The sequence below is a fragment of the Eleutherodactylus coqui genome, chromosome 2, assembly GCF_035609145.1.
Source record: "Eleutherodactylus coqui strain aEleCoq1 chromosome 2, aEleCoq1.hap1, whole genome shotgun sequence".
NCBI lineage: Eukaryota > Metazoa > Chordata > Amphibia > Anura > Eleutherodactylidae > Eleutherodactylus > Eleutherodactylus coqui.
Genome location: NC_089838.1, coordinates 129,222,991 through 129,245,827, shown reverse-complemented (window position 1 = coordinate 129,245,827; position 22,837 = coordinate 129,222,991). Strand labels below are relative to the sequence as shown.

The 22,837-nt window shown below is 45.6% G+C and overlaps 1 protein-coding gene across 1 annotated transcript in view; it reads left to right on the top strand.

Moving 5' to 3' along the window:
• Positions 1 to 22,837, top strand: part of DCN (decorin) — a 66,858-nt gene that overhangs the window by 39,888 nt on the left and 4,133 nt on the right. Inside the window, exon 6 of the mRNA XM_066591510.1 lies at positions 7,612 to 7,705. Within this exon, the coding sequence (XP_066447607.1) occupies positions 7,612 to 7,705 (94 nt within the window). The remainder of the gene's footprint in view (positions 1 to 7,611; positions 7,706 to 22,837) is intronic.

The window sequence follows — 22,837 nt, the reverse complement described above, 5'->3', positions numbered from 1 at the left end:
AGTTCCAGCCACTGAGCCACAGGACCACTGTCACAACCACTGCCTTCTTCTTTTAATGAGTTCAGCCAAGTCGAACCGCCTAAGGTTTGGCTTTGTAAATAGAGATGAGCGAGCACCAAAATGCTCGGGTGCTCGTTACTCGGGACAACATTTTCGCGATGCTCGAGGGTTCGTTTCGAGTAACGAACCCCATTGAAGTCAATGGGCGACTCGAGCATTTTTGTATATCGCCGATGCTCGCTAAGGTTTCCATTTGTGAAAACCTGGGCAATTCAAGAAAGTGATGGGAACGACACAGCAACGGATAGGGCAGGCGAGGGGCTACATGTTGGGCTGCATCTCAAGTTCCCAGGTCCCACTATTAAGCCACAATAGCGGCAAGAGTGGGCCCACCCCCCTCCCAACAACTTTTACTTCTGAAAAGCCCTCATTAGCAATACATACCTTAGCTAAGCACCACACTACCTCCAACAAAGCACAATCACTGCCTGCATGACACTCCGCTACCACTTCTCCTCGGTTACATGCTGACCAACCCCCCCCCCCCCCCCCCCGCATGACGCAGTGTCCACAGCGCACACCAAAGTGTCCCTGAGCAGCCTTCAGCTGCACTCATGCCACACGCTGGCCTCATGGCCACACCACCCTCATGTCTATTTATAAGTGCGTCTGCCATGAGGAGGAACCGCAGGCACACACTGCAGAGGTTTGGCACGGCTAGGCAGCGACCCTCTTTAAAAGGGGCGGGGCGATAGCCCACAATGCTGTACAGAAGCAATGAGAAATATAATCCTGTGCCACCTCCATCAGGAGCTGCACACGTGGGCATAGCAATGGGGAACCTATGTGCCACACACTATTCATTCTGTCAAGGTGTCTGCATGCCCCAGTCATACCGCGTTTTTTTATAAATAGTCACAGGCAGGTACAACTCCGCAATGGGAATTCCGTGTGCACCCACAGCATGGGTGGCTCCCTGGAACCCACCGGCTGTACATAAATGTATCCCATTGCAGTGCCCATCACAGCTGAGGTAACGTCCGATTAAATGCAGGTGGGCTTCGGCCCACACTGCATGCCCCAACCTTACCGGGGTTTTTAATTCATAGACACAGGCAGGTACAACTCCCTATTGTGAAGTCCCTGTGGACCGACAGCATGGGTGGGTGCCAGAAAGCCACCGGCGGTACATAAATATATCCCATTGCATTGCCCATCACAGCTGAGGTAATGTCATGTTTAATGCAGGTGGGCTTCGGCCCACACTGCATGCCCCAGTCAGACTGGGGTTCTTTAGAAGTGGACACATGCAGTTACAACTCCGTGTGGACCGACAGCATGGGTGGCTCCCTGGAACCCACCGGCGGTACATAAATATATCCCATTGCATTGCCCAGCACAGCTGAGGTAATGTCATGTTTAATGCAGGTGGGCTTCGGCCCACACTGCATGCCCCAGTCAGACTGGGGTTCTTTAGAAGTGGACACATGCAGTTACAACTCCGTGTGGACCGACAGCATGGGTGGGTGCCAGGAACCCACCGGCTGTACATAAATGTATCCCATTGCAGTGCCCATCACAGCTGATGTAACATCAGCTTTAATGCAGGTGGGCAAAAAATTAATTGGATTACACTGTAGGCGAGGGCCCCCAAAAATTGGTGTACCAACAGTACTAATGTACCTCAGAAAAATTGCCCATGCCCAACCAAGAGGGCAGGTGAAACCCATTAATCGCTTTGGTTAATGTGGCTTAATTTGTAACTAGGCCTGGAGGCAGCCCAGTTAAAATAAAAATTGGTTCAGGTGCAAGTTTCAACGCTTTAATGAGCATTGAAACGTATAAAAATAGTTTACAAAAATTATATGACTGAGCCTTGTGGGCCTAAGAAAAATTGCCCTTTCGGCGTGATTACGTCAGGTTTCAGGAGGAGGAGCAGGAGGAGGAGGATGAATATTACATACAGATTGATGAAGCTAAAAGGTCCACGTTTTTGATGGTGATAGAGAACAATGCTTCCATCCGCGGGTGCAGCCTACGTATTGTTTAGGTATCGCTGCTTTCCGCTGGTGGAGAAGAGAAGTCTGGGGAAATCCAGGCTTTGTTCATCTTGATGAGTGGTAGCCTGTCGGTACTGTCGGTTGACAGGCGGGTACGCTTATCTGTGATGATTCCCCCAGCCGCACTAAACACCCTCTCTGACAAGACGCTAGCCGCAGGACAAGCAAGCACCTCCAGGGCATACAGCGCGAGTTCAGGCCACGTGTCCAGCTTCGACACCCAGTAGTTGTAGGGGGCAGAGGCGTCACGGAGGACGGTCGTGCGATCGGCTACGTACTCCCTTACCATCCTTTTACAGTGCTCCTGCCGACTCAGCCTTGACTGGGGAGCGGTGACACAGTCTTGCTGGGGAGCCAGAAAGCTGTCAAAGGCCTTAGAGAGTGTTCCCCTGCCTGTGCTGTACATGCTGCCTGATCTCCGCGCCTCCCCTGCTACCTGGCCCTCGGAACTGCGCCTTCGGCCACTAGCGCTGTCGGATGGGAATTTTACCATCAGTTTGTCGGCCAGGGTCCTGTGGTACAGCATCACTCTCGAACCTCTTTCCTCTTCGGGTATGAGAGTGGAAAGGTTCTCCTTATACCGTGGGTCGAGCAGTGTGTACACCCAGTAATCCATAGTGGCCAGAATGCGTGTAACGCGAGGGTCACGAGAAAGGCATCCTAACATGAAGTCAGCCATGTGTGCCAGGGTACCTGTACGCAACACATGGCTGTCCTCACTAGGAAGATCACTTTCAGGATCCTCCTCCTCCTCCTCCTCAGGCCATACACGCTGAAAGGATGACAGGCAAGCAGCATGGGTACCCTCAGCAGTGGGCCAAGCTGTCTCTTCCCCCTCCTCCTCATCCTCCTTATGCTCCTCCTCCTCCTCAATGCGCTGAGATATAGACAGGAGGGTGCTCTGACTATCCAGCGACATACTGTCTTCCCCCGCCTCTGTTTCCGAGCGCAAAGCGTCTGCCTTTATGCTTTGCAGGGAACTTCTCAAGAGGCATAGCAGAGGAATGGTGACGCTAATGATTGCAGCATCGCCGCTCACCATCTGGGTAGACTCCTCAAAGTTTCCAAGGACCTGGCAGATGTCTGCCAACCAGGCCCACTCTTCTGTAAAGAATTGAGGAGGCTGACTTCCACTGCGCCGCCCATGTTGGAGTTGGTATTCCACTATAGCTCTACGCTGCTCATAGAGCCTGGCCAACATGTGGAGCGTAGAGTTCCACCGTGTGGTCACGTCGCACACTGGCAGATGAAACCGATGTTGCAGGGTGCGCAGGGTGGCAGCGTCCGTGTGGGACTTGCGGAAATGTGCGCAGAGCCGGCGCACCTTTACGAGCAGGTCTGACAAGTGTGGGTAGCTTTTCAGAAAGCGCTGAACCACCAAATTAAAGACGTGGGCCAGGCATGGCACGTGCGTGAGGCTGCCGAGCTGCAGAGCCGCCACCAGGTTACGGCCGTTGTCACACACGACCATGCCTGGTTGGAGGCTCAGCGGCACAAGCCAGCGGTCGGTCTGCTCTGTCAGACCCTGCAGCAGTTCGTGGGCCGTGTGCCTCTTATCTCCTAAGCTGAGTAGTTTCAGCACGGCCTGCTGACGCTTGCCCACCGCTGTGCTGCCACGACGCGCGACACCGACTGCTGGCGACGTGCTGCTGCTGACACATCTTGATTGCGAGACAGAGGTTGCGTAGGAGGAGGAGGAGGAGGAGGGTGGTTTAGTGGAGGAAGCATACACCGCCGCAAATACCACCACCGAGCTGGGGCCCGCAATTCTGGGGGTGGGTAGGACGTGAGCGGTCCCAGGCTCTGACTCTGTCCCAGCCTCCACTAAATTCACCCAATGTGCCGTCAGGGAGATATAGTGGCCCTGCCCGCCTGTGCTTGTCCACGTGTCCGTTGTTAAGTGGACCTTGCCAGTAACCGCGTTGGTGAGGGTGCGTACAATGTTGTGGGAGACGTGGTCGTGCAGGGCTGGGACGGCACATCGGGAAAAGTAGTGGCGACTGGGAACTGAGTAGCGCGCTGCCGCCGCCATCATACCTTTGAAAGCCTCTGTTTCCACAACCCTATACGGCAGCATCTCCAGGCTGATGAATTTGGCTATGTGCACGTTTAACGCTTGAGCGTGCGGGTGCGTGGTGGCGTACTTGCACTTGCGCTCCAACACTTGCGCTAGCGACGGCTGGACGGTGCGCTGAGAGACATTGGTGGATGGGGCGAGCACAGCGGAGGTGAGGGTGTGGGTGCAGGCCAGGAGACGGTAGTGCCTGTGTCCTGAGAGGGGGGTTGGATCTCAGTGGCAGGTTGGGGCACAGGGGGAGAGGCAGCGGTGCAAACCGGAGGCGGTGAATGGCCTTCGTCCCACCTTGTGGGGTGCTTGGCCATCATATGTCTCCGCATGCTTGTGGTGGTGAGGCTGGTGGTGGTGGCTCCCCGGCTGATCTTGGCGCGACAAAGGTTGCACACCACTGTTCGTCGGTCGTCTGCACTCTCAGTGAAAAACTGCCAGACCTTTGAGCACCTCGGCCTCTGCAGGGTGGCATGGCGCGAGGGGGCGCTTTGGGAAACAAAGCGCCCTGCCTCTACCCCTGGCCACCGCACTGCCTCTTCCAACCTGCCCTGCTGCTGCACTTGCCTCCCCCTCTGAAGACCTGTCCTCAGTAGGCGTAGCAAACCAGGTGGGGTCAGTCACCTCATCGTCCTGCTGCTCTTCCCCTGAATCCTCTGTGCACTCCTCCCTCGGACTTACTCCAATTACTACTACCTGAGTGATAGACAACTGTGTCTCATCGTCCTCCTCACCCACTGAAAGCTCTTGAGACAGTTGCCGGAAGTCCCCAGCTTCATCCCCCGGACCCCGGGAACTTTCCAAAGGTTGGGCATCGGTCACGACAAACTCCTCCGGTGGGAGAGGAACCATTGCTGGCCATTCTGGGCAGGGGCCCGGGAACAGTTCCTGGGAGTCTGCCTGCTCCTCAGAATGTGTCATTGTAATGGAGTGAGGAGGCTGGGAGGAAGGAGGAGCAGCAGCCAGAGGATTCAGAGTTGCAGCAGTGGACGGCGCTGAATTCTGGGTGGTCGATAGATTGCTGGATGCACTTTCTGCCCTCCACGACAGGACCTGCTCACACTGCTCATTTTCTAATAAAGGTCTACCGCGTGGACCCATTAATTGTGAGATGAATGTGGGGACGCCAGAAACGTGCCTCTCTCCTAATCCCGCAGCAGTCGGCTGCGATACACCTGGATCAGGAGCTCGGCCTGTGCCCACACCCTGACTTGGGCCTCCGCGTCCTCGCCCGCGTCCACGTCCTCTAGGCCTACCCCTACCCCTAAGCATGCTGTATTACCAGTAGTGCAGAAACAGAACGCTGTAATTAAATGTGCCGCTTATTGGCCTGTGGTTGGAGGCTGACTTCCCTTACGGAATGCACAGCAGATCCAGGAAACAATTTTGCGCAAGGCTGCTGTAACGCTTAGCTGCGTATTAATTAGGACTACTACCCCCAGCAGATAGATACTGTAGGCAGCGTAGAATATTATGTATACTGTTTCCCTCTGGCGGGATGACGGCGCTGATGTAACAGAGACAGCAGATCCAGGAAACAATTTTGCGCGAGGCTGCTGTAACGCTTAGCTGCGTATTAATTAGGACTACTACCCCCAGCAGATAGATACTGTAGGCAGCGTAGAATATTATGTATACTGTTTCCCTCTGGCGGGATGACGGCGCTGATGTAACAGAGACAGCAGATCCAGGAAACAATTTTGCGCAAGTCTGCTGTAACGCTTAGCTGCGTATTAATTAGGACTAGTACCCCCAGCAGATAGATACTGTAGGCAGTGTATAATATTATGTATACTGTTTCCCTCTGGCGGGATGACGGCGCTGATGTAACAGAGACAACAGATCCAGGAAACAAATTTGCGCAAGGCTGCTGTAACGCTTAGCTGCGTATTAATTAGGACTACTACCCCCAGCAGATAGATACTGTAGGCAGCGTATAATATTATGTATACTGTTTCCCTCTGGCGGGATGACGGCGCTGATGTAACAGAGACAGCAGATCCAGGAAACAATTTTGCGCAAGCCTGCTGTAACGCTTAGCTGCGTATTAATTAGGACTACTACCCCCAGCAGACACGCAGTAAACTGAAGACGGTCACAGGCAGCCCAAATATAGTATTTTCCCCCAATTTTTTGGAAAAAGACCACTGCCTATATAGCCTGAATATCTCTTTCCCTGCCTCACCAGTACTGGCCCTATACTCTGTACAATGACTGCAGACTGCGGACGCAATGCTCTGCACGGCCGATATACAAAAAAAAAAATTGTGCAACACTGCAAAAAGCAGCCTCACCAGTACTGCACACGGTCAGATGTGGCCCTAATAAGGACCGTTGGGGTTCTTGAAGCCTAAAATCACTCCTAACGCTCTCCCTATAGCAGCTCCGGCACCAGCAGCACTTTCCCTGATCTTTGTCAGAATGCATCTGTGGCGAGCCGCGGGAGGGGCCGATTTATATACTCGGGTGACACCTGATCTCGCCAGCCACTCACTGCAGGGGGGTGGTATAGGGCTTGAACGTCGCAGGGGGAAGTTGTAATGCCTTCCCTGTCTTTCTATTGGCCAGAAAAGCGCGCTAACGTCTCAGAGATGAAAGTGAAAGTAACTCGAACATCGCGTGGTGCTCGCCTCTAGTAACGAGCATCTCGAACACGCTAATACTCGAACGAGTATCAAGCTCGGACGAGTACGTTCGCTCATCTCTATTTGTAAACCTTAGCACAATTTGACCTAAAACAGGGTTCGACTACTTTGGTTCACTCAAAATTACATAGCAGCTTCTCTACTTTATATATATAAAGAGGGCCTTTAAACATGCCAGTTAGTACTTTTTAGAAGGAGAATCAAGTGTTTCGCTTTACTTTTACTAATTCTAAAACTTACTCAAATGTTAAACTAGATTTGCAAAAAGTGATAAAAATTTATCAGTTCACCATGACTGCTAATATTCTACCCTGCATGCACAGCTGTCTGAAAGAGCAAGTAAAAGTCCAACACTCTATCAAGGATCCCAATAGTAATCTGTGAAGGCAGTACTCCATACAGTGGAACAATGTAGTCAGCAGACATTTATTTCAGCCCATAGATTGACAAAGACCCTCAGGGTCGAAACGTCGCTGCTGGGCTCATGCTATGGGCTGAAATAAAGGTCTGCTTACTACATTATTCCACTGTATGGAGTACTGCCTTCACAGGTTACTATTGGGATTACGTTTGGAACTTGGGATTTGGTTCCCAGAGGCTTGCACCAACTTGATACATTCCCAATACTCCTACCGATTATATCGGGTGTGGTGAATGCTGCTGACCATACTTCATTGACTACTCTATCAAGGATCAGTGGAAAATCGTGTAGTTTAATTAGTTAAACAGCAAATTAAACTATCTTTACAAATGTATCTTTTTCAAACTTGCAAAGAGTGCTGGACTTTTACGTGCACAATGGATACCCAGTGATTTTTATAAATTTGTTCTTTTTTCCTAGGTTTGCCATCTTCTCTTACTGAGCTTCATCTTGATGGGAACAAAATTGCCAAAGTTGATTCTGACAGTCTTAATGGATTAAACAATCTTGCTAAGTAAGTATTTAGGAAATGAAGGTTGCCTCCTTATATAAACCCAATTCATTGCACTTACAGAGTGTTATTCCCAGGCTACCTCTATTTAAGGTTTTAATGCCCTTTAAAAATTCATGTGCTATAATGGCACACATATGCTAAAAAGCTGCAAAGTTTGCAGTGCAATTAACTCTGTTTTGCAGTTTATGAAACTTTTGAGGTTATTGTACTGCAAAGATAAAAATGGGAAAGATGTACAACCACAACCAACTTTCAAAATTCCATTGATGGAATGGTGAAAACAATGTGCTGGCAAAAACAAATGCAGTATAATTCTATATGAGCCTTCCACACGTGGCTACATTTTACTTAGAAATCCGTTGTTCTGTATTTTTCCGTGTCTGTCTTGTAGCATTCATGTCCACATGTCATTTATAGCTACTGATATAGGCTCCAGGATCTGCTACATTAAAGTGACCAAGTCCTAAGGTTCGTTACTTCTTTATATTCCGTTCTATTCAGCCAAATTGATCCTAAACATAAAATTAAATTTCGAAAATGGTATCCGGATAATTAGCAGTAGAGGAATTTGGTAATGTACCACAAAAATTACTTTAGAACATTTCTCATTTATATTTAATACAATTTGGTGCTGTCATTTGCATACTACGGATTATATGAATAGTTATGTGTTAATGGTTCTAGATTAGAGATTAGCGAGCATACTTGCTAAGGGCAATTGCTCGATCGAGCATTGCCCTTAGCGAGTACCTGCCGGCTCGGGAGCACAGATTCGGCTGCTGGCGGCGGGGGACAGCGGGGAGGAACGGAGGGGAGATCTCTCTCTCCCTCTTCCCCCCCCCCCCTGCTCCCCCCTGCTCATGGCCGCAACTCACCTGTCACCCGCGCCGGTAGCCGAACCTTCTCTGCCGAGCGGGGAGATACTCGCTAAGGACAATGCTCGATCGAGCAATTGTCCTTAGCGAGTATGCTCGCTCATCTCTATTCTAGACGCATTAATAAGATCATAATAAGGTGATAATGATTGCATCATATGCTTATGTAAGTACTTTATTAGAAGCTATTAAAAATGAGCAGCAGTCTGGTTGGTATTGGTGCTTTGCAAATTAAAAAAAAAAACAGGCTTTTTAAGTACTCATTTATGTAATGAATGAATAAAAACAAACTGCAAAATAGATGAGGAAAAAGTCATAGTAGCTTAAAGGTAATATGCTACCTTGAACTCGCTGTCCAAACTGCAATCTGTTATTGAACCGGAGGAGCTGAGCAGATTGATATATAGTTTTATGGGCAAAGATTCAGTATAACTTGTAGTTTATTCATTTACATTCTGAGTTAAGAGGTTCAATGGGCGGTCCGATCAGTGATTGACAGCTCTCTGTGTATGACTGTGCATAAAGAAATAGCTGTCAATCACTGATCGGTCCGCCCATTGGACCTCAAATTGTCCAATAAGTAGAACTGTAAATGAATATAATACAAGTGATACTGCATCTTTTCTCATAAAACTATATATCAATCTGCTGCTCCTGTGTGTTTGAGCTGACAGGTTACATATAAAACCACTACTGTTTCATCATTGAAATCATTATGATACTGACTCAATGAACTTTTACCAATTTCATTCGTAGTATTCATCCATTTTGCTTTCCATATAGTCATATGTGAATATGAAAATTCCTTTTATTAATTGGATTTTTGCATGGATCATCATTATATCAGTATGATCACATGGAACGACTTATCCATCACATTTACAAAAAACCTTGCCCATAGCAACCAATCACAATACAGCTCTTCCAGAGCAGTTTAAAAAAAATGAAAGCTTTATTCTTATTTGTTGTTGCAGACAATAAACCTAGTTTTTTTGCTGTAAAAGTTTTTTATAAATAAGGGAAATATATATGCAGTCACAAACTTAAGAAACTTTTAAGTTCCAAGACCTCATTTAACCCTTTAAATGACCAAAGTGTTAAGGACCAGGCGCTGTAAATTTACGGTGCCTTGTCCCAGGCTAAAAGCCCAGCCGTATGTAAAATTATGATGGGCATTAAAGCCTCCTGGCTCTGTAATCAATCAGAAGCAGGATGGGTTGTCAGCGTTTAGTCACAGCTGATAACCAGGAGGAGGAGGAGGGAGAAGTGGGTTTTAAAGGGGTTGTCCCGCGAAAGCAAGTGGGGGTATACACTTCTGTATGGCCATATTAATGCACTTTGTAATGTACATTGTGCATTAATTATGAGCCATACAGAAGTTATTAACTTACCTGTTCCGTTGCTAGCGTCCCCGTCTCCATGGTGCCGTCTAATTTTCAGCGTCTAATCTCCCGATTAGACGCGCTTGCGCAGTCCGGTCTTCTCTGTGTTGAATGGGGCGCTTGTGCTGGAGAGCTGCTCCTCGTAGCTCCGCCCCGTCACGTGTGCCGATTCCAGCCAATCAGGAGGCTGGAATCGGCAATGGAACGCACAGAAGACCTGCGGTCCACCGAGGGTGAAGATCCCGGTGGCCATCTTCACAAGGTAAGTAAGAAGTCACCGGAGCGCGGGGATTCGGGTAAGTACTACCCGGTTTTTCTTTTTTATCCCTGCATCGGGTTTGTCTCGCGCCGAACGGGGGGGCTATTGAAAAAAAAAAAAAAACGTTTCGGCGCGGGACAACCCCTTTAAGCCTTTCTGCCTCCTCCTTTGTTTAGTACACATTGCTCAATGAGCGCTATGTACTAAACAGTGAAAGCGGAAGTATAACTTCCACTACGGGAGCCCAGTGGTCATGTGACCACCAGGATTCCCTGCTAAAGCAGAGATGCAGGGTCGTAGTAGACCCTGACCACATTTGCTGGTGACTATTGTCAGCTACAGTGGAAAAATGTCAAACAAAAAAAAGCAAAAAACACGTGAATGTCCCTCAGAGGTCTTACATGACATCATGGGCAACATTGATAGTAAAAAACATAATTACATACATAAGTAGAACAAAATTAAAGAAAAAAAACAACAATATATACATAACAATGAAAATAACCCAAAATTGACGCCAACGAAAAACGTCGCCGTATGCGCCCTGTAATCCAAAACCATGCATATTATATATCAAAATGTCCGTAACAAAATGAGGAACCCATTCTAATACTTTATTTTGGCATAACTATAATTAAAAAAATAACTATGAATGTTAAAAAATTTTTTTTTTTTTTATCCCTATATGTCATGGAAAAGAAAACGCAGCAAAAATAATTTTGATAGCTAAAGGAAAAAAATAGAATGAATGAATGGGTGTGAGTGAGGGCTGGCCTCTGATTGGTCAGGCTGTGACCAATCAGAGGCATCTTATTCAGCAGGCGGGGATTTTAAATCCCCGGCTGCTGAATACTACTCACAGCTGTTCAGAGCAGTTCAGGAGAACTGCAGCCTGCCGCGCTGAACTCCGTCTGCCGGCACCAGGTGAGTATATATATATTTTTTATTTTTACACATTTCTGGATGAATTGCAGGGAAGGGCTTATATATTTAACCCTTTCCCGACAATTCATCCCGCGATCGCCGGCAGCCCATTGCTTTCAATGGAGTCGGCTGTATTGACGGCTCCATTGAATTCAATGGGCTAACATCGTTCTTCTCTGCCACAGCTGTTACAGCTGTGGCAGAGGAGAACGATCGTTATGCTGACAGTGCAGGGGGGGGGGGGTCTCACTCTTGCCGCTATTGTGGCTTAATAGTGGGACCTGGGAACTTGAGATACAGCCCAAAATGTAGCTCCTCGCCTGCCCTATTCGTTTCTGTGTCGTTTCCATCACTTTCTTGTGTTTTGCAGATTTTCACAAATGAAAACCTTAGCGAGCATCGGCGATATACAAAAATGCTCGAGTCACCCATTGACTTCAATGGGGTTCGTTACTCGAAACGAACTCTCGAGCATCACTGAAAGTTCGACTCAAGTAACGAGCACCCGAGCATTTTGGTGCTCGCTCATCTCTAATTAGCACTAAAATAAAGTATAGTTGTGGGTTCCTCATTTTATTCTTAATGCTTTGATTTAGAACTTGCATTGTCTCAAGATTACAGGGTGGCTATGGTAGCGCTTGAGTTTGGCGTCGGTGGTTGTTTTTTATCTTTTTAATATATTTGTATTTTATTTTTGTAAATATTTATTATTGCATATATTTATTTAACATATATGTCCCCCATGAAGGCATATAAAACCTCTGGGGGACATTCACATTGTCTTTTTTTTTCTTAGTTCACAGTTCTCCACTAACTGGGACATCCATAGGAACCCCAGTTACGAGTGAAAACATTCCCCTATTTTGACATTAGTCACCAGCAGAGCTGAGCTGGGTCTGCTGACACCCAGGAGGTCTGTCATGCTACGGGTCGCTGGTGATCACATGATGCTTGAGTGCTATGTAGATTGGAAAAAAGAAGAAGATAGTAGCAATTATAAACTGCTTCTAATTTCTCCTTGCGGTCCCTGACTGCCTCCGACAGATGAGCACCCAACCAGCTTATGCTAGATTGCAGGAGCTTTAAACATGTGCCTTATGGCTCTTTCACATGACCATATATCGGCCCGCCATTTTCACGGTCGGTCGATATACGCTGTGATCTGATGCATTAGATTCCAATGCATCAGATCACATGGCCGTATTCCCACAACATAAAAGCACCTGGCCAGCAAATATATATCCCCAGGCATTTTTGTGTCGGGCCCAAAAGATAGTCCTAGAACTCTCTTTTGGGCCGGAATACCGTGGCCGCTGCATGGGCTCCTATGGGAGCCAATGACAGCGGCTGGAGAAGGGAGGCGGGAGGGAGGTTAGCAGCGTAACTGCTAAACTCCCTCCCTCTTCTCTTCTCCGGCTGCTTGCAATGGAAGGGTGCAGAGCTAAGCTTGTCCGCAGCCAGCAATGAGAGGAGGTGGGATGGGGCGGCACTTAGCCCCACCCCAATCTTGCCCCCTCCCATTGCAATCAGCCGGAGGAGAGAAGAGGGAGGGAGTTTAGCAGTTACGCCTCATAACAGGACAAAACAAAACCAACGATTTCAATGGATTTCAGTGGTTTCATTTTCACTTTAGGGATTCTTGGCCATTAAGTGTATGGGCAAGAAAAGTTAGGACTACGTGCAGGAAAGATAGCGGAGCACCTATCCTACCACTATTTTTTAACGCTCCTGCCATATGGTACAGAGTTTGAATGGCTGGCAAACAAAACCCTAATTGAGGCGCAACTACGCTCTGTACAAGCTTAGTTGCACCTACGGCCACCTGGAACCGACCTTATATTTACAAAGCACCAGCAGGGATCGGTGAGAACTCCTTCTGTGAAGTCTTCGTGGAGGGCCAATGGTCAGCCATTGCCTGGATACATTGCAGTACAGACGTACTGCAATCTGTTATCATACAATAATGTTATTATGGGTTCAAGTCCCCTACAGGGACATTAAAAAACTAAAGTAGTGAAAAAAAAATAGTAGTAAATAAAAGCACTTTTTGCCCACTTTCCCCTCTTTAAAAAGTTGTAGTTAAAAGCAGTGTCTGCAATGACCTGTACAATAAATTGAACATACTGTTTATTCTGCACATAAAAAAACATTAAAAAAAACTAAAAAACAAAGGCAAAATGCTTACTTTGTTCCTTTTGTCTCCAAAAAAACGCATTAGTAGTGATTAAAAAAACATTTGTACCCCAATATAGTACCAATAAAAACTCCAGCTCATCACACAACAAACAAGCCCTCATAGTGCTCCATCTATGGAAAAACAAAAAAGTTTTGGGACTTTGAATGAAGTAATCATTTCTAAAAAAAAAAAAAAAGAGGGGTTTTATTGTGCAATAAAAACTTCAGTTTATTGCGCAAAAAAACAGGCCCTCATATGGCTATGTCGATGGATAAATACAAAAGTTATGACTTTTGAAAGCAGAAGTGCAAATCACCCAAAAATTGTCACATTCTTAAACTCAAAATAAACCATGTACTTATGGAATTAATGCACACTGCCAAAATGAAAGAGGTTTTATGGGACTAAAAAAATCTCATGGATTGGAATGGTAAAAAATACAAGAATAAGTCATACTTACCTCCTTTTCAGCACAGATGTGCGCAAAAATGTAACGCCCATCGCACAAATGTGCACTTAAATATGCTTCCTGTATAAAGCCACCCAAAGCCTATGTCGGGCTTAGTAGAATTTTCTCCAGCTCACGATGCGTTTAATTCATAAAGAGGCGCATGTGTTAGATGTATCCCCCGCTCCTCTGTGCGCCTTCTCAGAAATGTATGCCAGGTCCAACCTAGCATACACTTCTGGCATAATTTATGCCAGAAATTATACATAAAACTGTTGGTCCAGGGCAGCCACATCCTCTCCTAACAAGCCCCTCCACCTCCACTTTTTGGAAAAGAGGCAAGGCCAGCACAATAGCGGGAAAAGTTGCAAATTTATAAATGTGCCCCATTGACTGTGTCTCTTTCCCATCAGCCAATAATTTCTTTCTCCATACTTTAGGGGTAATTTGATTTGAACCCACAGACAATGCACTAACTCTGCCTACTGCCTAGAAGGGATCATATGATACACCAGGTGACACAGGAAATGCACAGTAACGAATTCCACACCAAGACTCACAAGTCTAACTGCGGATTCTGATGCAGAATTGCAGGAAAGTTTCAAGTCATTTTAAATTAAGCATCAAAATCAGCAGGTAGTCTGCGGGTTGTGGTGCAGAATTTACTGTGGCTTTCAGTGTGTCTTGCAACCTATTCAGTCCTGTGTGAAAGGTCCTTAGCAGTCTTCTTACTTTTGGCTTTCATAGGAGGTGTTACATAAATTTAACAAGTTGCATGAGTTCCACACAATTTATAAAAGCATTGCCCCAGGCTGTTTTATCACATCGGTCGACTTAAAGGGGTTGTCCCGCAACAGCAAGTGGGGTTACACACTTCTGTATGGCCATATTAATGCACTTTGTAATATACATCGTGCATTAAATATTGGCCATACAGAAGTTATATACTTACCCCCTCCGACGTTGGCGTCCCCGTCTCCATGGCTCCGACTAAAGCCTTCTCCTGCCGCGATTAGACGCGCATGCGCTGTCTTCCCTCTTCTGTCTCGCTCTGGCGTGCTCGCGCCGCACAGGTCTTCTGCGCATGCGCAGAAGACCTGTGCAGCGCGAGCACGCCGGAGCCGGACAGAAGAGGGAAGACAGCGCATGCGCAGAAGACCTGTGCAGCGCGAGCACGCCGGAGCCGGACAGAAGAGGGAAGACAGCGCAAGCGCGTCTAATCGCGGCAGGAGAAGGCTTTAGTCGGAGCCATGGAGACGGGGACGCCAACGCCGGAGGGGGTAAGTATATAACTTCTGTATGGACAATATTTAATGCATGATGTATATTACAAAGTGCATTAATTTGGCCATACAGAAATGTGTAACCCCACTTGCTGTTGCGGGACAACCCCTTTAAGGCCCTTTTACATGAAAGGAATGTTGGGCAAACAATGACTGACACTAGTCCCCATATATCCTCGCACCCGTGCTGTTACACAGGAGCGAGTATCGCTGGATCGCTGACAGCACGGCCAGCAGGGAGATGGGGCGGCTGGAGGAGAGTTCTCCCCCTGCTCTCCCCCGCCCCTCTCTATTCACTGTAAGCTGCGGCCTTTCAGTATTGAACAACTGCTGTTTACACTAAATGATGGTTGTTCGGGATTTTAAGCTGCTTAAAACTAAATGACAGGCTGATTCTCGTCCAGTCGTTTATTTTCTGCATGCATTTACACAGGATGACTATCGTTCGAAACCCTGCGGGAGCGCAGGAACCTGAACAACCAGAACAGTAATTGTGCCATGTAAAAGTGCCTTTAGTGTAAAGGTTTCATGAGTGCCCTGACATCATTCTGTACATTTTTATACCCTCAAACATGTAATGAGCTTTTACTTAACTGCAGATGAAGCCAAATATGGCAGTGACTGGTATCACCAACAGGGGTGGCAGTAGACATAGATATACAGATGCAAGAAAAAGTAAGTGAACCCTTTGGCATTACCTGAATATCTGCATTGATTAATAAGAAAAGTGTGTCTGATTATTGTCTAAGTCACAATTGTAGACAATTATAGCTAAACTAATTGCACACAAACAATTGTACCATTCATAACATGTTACAGGAGAATGTAAGGGCAGCATTCCTTGACCTCAAGCTGAAAAGATGTTGGGTGATACAAGAAGACAATGACCCAAAGCACACCAGTAAATCAACTAAAGAATGATTTAAAAAGGTTTGTATTTTGGAATGGGAAAGTCAAAGATCTGACCTAAACCCTGTGGAGAAGCTATGGTGGACCTGAAGAGGACTGTGCTCTCAGAGCATCGCAGAAATATTGATGAACTCAAACATTTGCAGGGGAACATGGCGGACGTTTGTCATTAACATTGTGCAAATCTTATTGTCCATCTACAGGTTACATTTCATAGAGATGATTGCTGCTAAATAGGAACCTAGAGGTTATTCAATTCAAGGGTTCACTTACTTTTTCTCTCTGCACTGTGGATATTTTCTCAATGTGCTCAATAAAAGACATGAGTGGTACAGCTGTTTGTGTGTTGTTAGTTTAGTTAGATTGTGTTTATATAACCTTGTGACTTACATAACAACCAAACCACATTTATTTTATTAATCAATGGAGAAATCGGGTGATTCCGAAGTTCACTTACTTTTTCTTGCAACTGTGGACACTGGAGGCTTGCTACAGACAACTCAGCAGGGGAAGCACACAAGGTGTAAAAAACCCTGACCCTGCTTACAGTATCTGACTACGCAGAGACACACTACTGTAAAAGGGAGAGCTGTTGACTTATTCAAAAATTTGTAAAAAGAGTAAAGGCCCACTTAGACACAACGAATATCACTCAAAAGAGGTCGCTCAAGCGACTTTTGAGCGATAATCGTTGTGTTATTTACAGTGCAAGACAATCGCTCAAGATAAGTGAACCCCTTGCGCTGCCAGCGGAGGATGCAGAAGACAAGCGGGGTGACCCCCCTTGTCTTCTGCATCCAGCTATTCTCCGCTCCGAGCTCCCGGCTGTTATACAGCTGAGTGCTTGGAGCGGAGGATGCAGAAGACAAGCAGGGTGTCCCCTCCTGCTTTCTGCATCCAGCTGTTACTCACTCTGAGCGCCTTGCTGTTATACAGCCAAGCACTCGGAGCAGAGGATGCAGAAGACAAGCGGGGTGTCCCCGCTTGCTTTCTGCATCCAGCTGATCCCCACTCCGAGCGCCTGGCTGTTATACAGCCGAGCATTCGGAGCAGAGAATGCAGAAGACAAGCGGTGTGTTCCCGCTTGCTTTCTGCATCCAGCTGTTCCCCGCTCCGAGCGCCTGGCTGTTTTACAGCCGAGCGCTGGAAGCGGAGGATGCAGAAGACAAGGGGGGTGTCCCCGCTTGCTTTCTGCATCCAGCTGTTTTCTGCACGGAGCACTCGGCTGTATAACAGCCAGGCGCTCCGTGCAGAGGATGCAGAAGACAAGCGGGGTGTCCCCGCTTGCTTTCTGCATCCAGCTGATCCCCACTCCGAGCGCCTGGCTGTTATACAGCCGAGCATTTGGAGCAGAGAATGCAGAAGACAAGCGGTGTGTTCCCGCTTGCTTTCTGCATCCAGCTGTTTTCTGCACGGAGCACTCGGCTGTATAACAGCCAGGCGCTCCGTGCAGAGGATGCAGAAGACAAGCGGGGTGTCCCCGCTTGCTTTCTGCATCCAGCTGATCCCCACTCCGAGCGCCTGGCTGTTATACAGCCGAGCGCTGGGAGCGGAGGATGCAGAAGACAAGGGGGGTGTCCCCGCTTGCTTTCTGCATCCAGCTGTTTTCTGCACGGAGCACTCGGCTGTATAACAGCCAGGCGCTCCGTGCAGAGGATGCAGAAGACAAGCGGGTTGTCACCATTGTCTTCTGCATCCAGATGTTTTCTGCATGGAGCGCCCGGCTGTTATAAAGCCGAGCGCTCCATGCCGGGTATGGAGTTCAGAGCTGGACCGCTCTGTTCTCTTATACCCAGCCTGTTATTAGGGAGCGGGATACAGCTGAAACAATAGTATCAGCTGTATCCCGCTGTGAATCCCTGATAAGGGTCATCGTCATCTTTCAGCACGCTGAAAGACAATGAGGAATGACGGCATAATGAAAACTGCACAATGTCAGACGGCTTTTGAGCAATAATCGTTGTGTCTAAATGGGCCCCAACAGGGAAGTGGCGCAATACGGAGTTCTGCCTCCATTTACTGAGTGATGACTGCTCCCATGTGAAAGCATTAGTAGTGAATTGCAGTTATCAAGATGAGAATGGATCAGGGCAGCAATAGGAGCTATTGATGTGTCCATTGCAAGAAAAGATTTTGGAGATGTTTTTGAGAAATACTATTGATAGGAATGCTCAAGTGATGCTTGCGCCTGTGTACTACTTGGATATTGCTCTCTTGATATGATATTACTTACTTGACATCCTTTTTTTGTAGAGGTGCTGGATGTCACTTGATAATGGTGGTGTATGACCGCTGGGTCTCACTATTATGAATATTGTTAATAAACGCTTTGGACTTGACAATGTATCAGGTCTAAATCTCGCAACTTCACTCTGAATGTGACTCACAGCACACTTCAGGATTTTTAAGCCAGTACAAAGATGACTATTAAGTCCATAGGTTGCACGCCACAATTTCGGGGTCAGAGCCTCCAGAGACCCCAATGTACCTGTGTTCCAACGTAGCAGGACTTTGGAGGAATAAATTATTATATTATACCACGCCCTGGATGCTGCCATTCCTTTGGTGAGAAAGTGGAACTCAGGTCTAAATCTTAGCAGTAGGATTTGCATTGCCTTTGCACAATATTGAATTAAAATTGGTATGTAATAGTGGTTAAGTGATGGCACTATCACACAAAAGGTTTTAGGTTTGAATCTTCTGTACAGCTCAATTTTTTTTGTGTAATTTCGTGGTATATTTTTTGACGATCGGCGGCACGTATGTGTTGGATTTTCTTTCACTTTTGTTGTTTGACGTATACCATGTTGAGGTTACAACATGCTAAATTTACAAGGGGCTATTTCAATGAGGGCTTAAACAGATGGGCATGTTTTAGGCTGTTGTGTGACTGTGAAAATCATAACTGCATAATGGGATGAAATGAAATAATTGATTTCGATGGTTTAGTTTCCACTATTGGCATTCTCATGTAGTTAATACTACGTGCGAGAAAAATATGGCAGGACCCATCTTCCCGCTTTTTCTTGTTTACACTCGCATGCACTAGTGAAGAATTTGAATAGTTAAAAATAACTTGGTTCATGCGCTGAAATGCTACGTAGTGACAAGCGTATTGGTGCATGCGCCTATGTGTTTTTGCCCATATATGCATGTTCACATGAAGGTATGGAATGTGGCTGTTTGTGTGTAGGTTTCGTGATGTTTGCACTATGATAGGATGGTAAGTATTGTTACAAACCTCTTTTAGTCCTTTTTTTTTCTTATATTCAGCTTTGCATGATATGTGCATGCTTGGACACTGTTAATTTTTCCGTTAATTTGTATCAATGGTCACAGTTATCGTTCTTAGCACGTTGTACATGTTGTAGTATTGAGATGGTTGAATCTTTTATGCATGCACTAATATAGGTGATTTGACAGAGAGAGGGGGCTCCCTCTGTCCCTGAGCACTCATGAACACAATCAGATTGTTGATGGGCTGCCATGACAAACGAAGACCTTTCAAAGGTCTCCAGACCTCCTATGGCTGAATGTCTATTAGGGCTCGTTCAGACAAGCGTGGTTTTAATGCAATATAGGTGCATAGAAAGATCACGGTTATACTGCACTAAAAATTGTGTGAACGGGTGATTTCCAGCTATTAAGTCTCGAGCTTAATTAGCTGTGCGTTATCCAGCTCCCATAGGAGTCTGTGGAAACTCCTTCGCAGCTCGCACCAAAGATAGGTGTGGTCTGATCTTTTCATGCAGCACAGACCTTAGCTGTGAGCTTTGCAGTCGCATGTACTATTTTTGTCAGGTGCGAGTATTTTGGGCGCCTAAAATATTTTTTAGGGTTCCCAAATAGTAAATATTGCCTTTTTGGCCAGTGATAGAAAATATCTACTTTAATATACAGCTTATAACTGCCTGGCCCTGCTCCTAAAACTCCAGGCAGTAATAGGGGTTACATTTAGCAGTAGGCACACTCACAATGGTAGGGGTTAAATTCATCAGTAGACACTCTCACACTAGTAGGGGTTAAATTCATCATCAGACACTCTAACAATAGTAGGGGTTAAATTCATCAGTAGACACACACTGAACGCCATTGGCTGTTTTGCCCGCCCTTGATCTTACACCAGGCTAAAGGCATGCTGCTATCACCCCTCCTCCCGGCACTCACTCTACTCTGAGTACAGGAACAGAGGGGCAGGGATGGGGGATGTTGGGGACTAATGATGTCATGCTGTAAGATCCCAGGCAGGCAGGGGATAACTTTATAACTTGGCACAACCTCTGTAATGCAATTAAAAGCTTTGCAAATGTAGTTTAGTGGTGTTTTTTTAGTGATTCATCAAGTATGGCCTTTTGTAACATAATTCTGTTTATAGATTTTCTTATTTTTATCACATTTATTTTTTCAAGGCCATAATCCGCCAATTACTTTTATTTTTTTTTCATTCAAAAGATATACTTTACAAACATAAAGCATTTTAACATAATTATTTTAAAACTCAGAAAAAGATTTCTACATTAATTGGACATTCCACCATTTTTTCTTTTTTGTGCCAATACCTTTTATTGGTTTTAAAAGGAATACAAGAAGAAAATTGCAGAACTCTGTTGGATGTTATATAAAAGAAAGCATAATATAATGTGAGTTGACAACCATGATCTAAAACATAAACATAAACATTTTATAGGAAAACAAAGGATAGTAAAGGTACTCTCCATTATTTTCAGATTCGAACCTATAGTTTTTGCTCTAACTTCTCAATATAAACCTCCATTTTCAGATCCTAGTTCTTACTACAAATCTAGCTAAAACAGACATTTCTTGCAAGGGCCTAGTTATTATCTCTACTTCCTGATCTTTTCTGAAAGAGTTTCTGAGAATTATTTTTCGATAAGGTAAAGTCAGTACATTCAGAACTCACACGACGAAAGAATAGAAAAAAGACCACAGTGAACTTATTTATGCAGTACAAGAGAGACTTATGGGGATATGTTTGGGTGTTTTTGTATTGCTTGTTTAAACATCTTCGAACGAAGAAAATTTAATAAAAATATGTGAATTTTAAAAAAGTCACTACATTCCATTTCGCTACTGAACGGCCGCTGTTTAAACTGCACGATGAGCTTCATCACTCATTTTATATGCAGCATTGCCCTGTCCCCCTGCTGGCCGCTCCGTGACCCAGCTGGCTCTGCTAGCTCCCGTGCAGGAACACGAGAGCAAGGAGACACAGGGACGAGTGTCGGGCACCGTATGCTCGACATTCGTCCTGTGTAAATGGGCCTTAACATACCATCAAACATGACAGTCAATAAAGCCTTAGTCAGTTCAGATACATGATGTGTTTTATCTCAAGCACAACTGATACAACTAATGAAGCCCTTAATTTGTTGCATCAGGTGTGCTTGAGACAGCATCTGATTTGCAATGCGCACTCTTATGAGGAGCTCTATTCATGAGGGGTTGAATAATTCTAAACCTTCAGTAGTCAATAAAAGTGGCATTGTGTGTTGAATTTGGGGAAGCTACTTCTATTAGTTGAGCAATTTAAATTGTTCTTGCTTGATTTGTCTTTTTTTCAAAGAGCGGAAAGTTTTTAAGTTTGTCAAATAAACTTAATTTGCAATGGGGGTTGAAGAATTTTGATTGCAACTGTACATATTAGCATACTGCAGTCCCATACTAATTCAGAACTTTTCTTTTCAGAAATGCTTGCTTAAGCCAAAATACTTCTAAGAATTGAATTTCTTATGATAAACATAAAATGTGTTTTTGGTGGTCTATTAACTCATTTGACATCAATTTGAAATGATTAAAATAGCTATGTTGAAACACGTGCATAACCTAGGGGCAGCAGTTATTGGATAACAAGTACTAACATACAGTGCACGGTCAAAACACATATATGTTCTCAGATAACACATTCCAGACCTGCATAAATATGTAGTGGCTCTTTTCTTGAAGCTTAAGAGGCACTTAAAATATATTGCATACTTTGAGAAAGATACAAATGCCAGTAAAATGTCATAGAACATAATAAAGTGTTTTTTTTCACCTATAATGTAAAATATCATATATTAAGGAGATATAGGTGAAGGCATTATATTGTGTTTTCAAATTAGAAAACATATCAGGATTATAGATGAGCGAGTATACTCGCTAAAGACAATTGCTCGAGCGCGCATTGCCTTTAGCGAGTATCTCCCCCGCTCGAGACTGCAGGTTCGGGTGCTGGAAGCGGGCACGGAGCTGCGGGGGAGAGCGGGGCGGAACGGAGGGGAGATCTCTCTCTCCCTCTCTCCCCCCGCTCCCTCCTGCTGACAGCCGCTACTCACCGCTCCCCCGCGCCGGCACCCGAACCTGCAGTCTTGAGCGGGGGAGATACTCGCTAAAGGCAATGCTTGCTCAAGCAATTGCCTTTAGCGAGTGTACTCGCTCATCTGTAATCAGGATGTTTACCAGATTTTAAAGCCATGATGCAGCTATCACAATATTTGAACTTTCTGTAGTTCATATGCATTGAACCTCTATTTTGATAGAACCCAATGATGATTTAAGATCCATTCAGTAGAACTATGGGAAGTGGAGCCATTGCGGCAATAAGAAATGTGTTTAAGAGTGACCCCTTTACTGCCATCCATTGCACTGACTTTTGTTTTATTGTATTGGATTACAGTAATCAGAAAAGCTTAAGATCCTGTCTTTAATTAAACAAAATGAAATAGAGAGCAATTACCTCTCCTGTAATAAGAATAAAGGCTTTGTTATGCATGTCCGTGAGAAATTACAGTGTGGGCAATCAGTGCAGTATTTCTAAACTTTTACATAAAATGTGTGTAGGCATAGCATCTGATATGGGGAGTTATGTAATTGCAA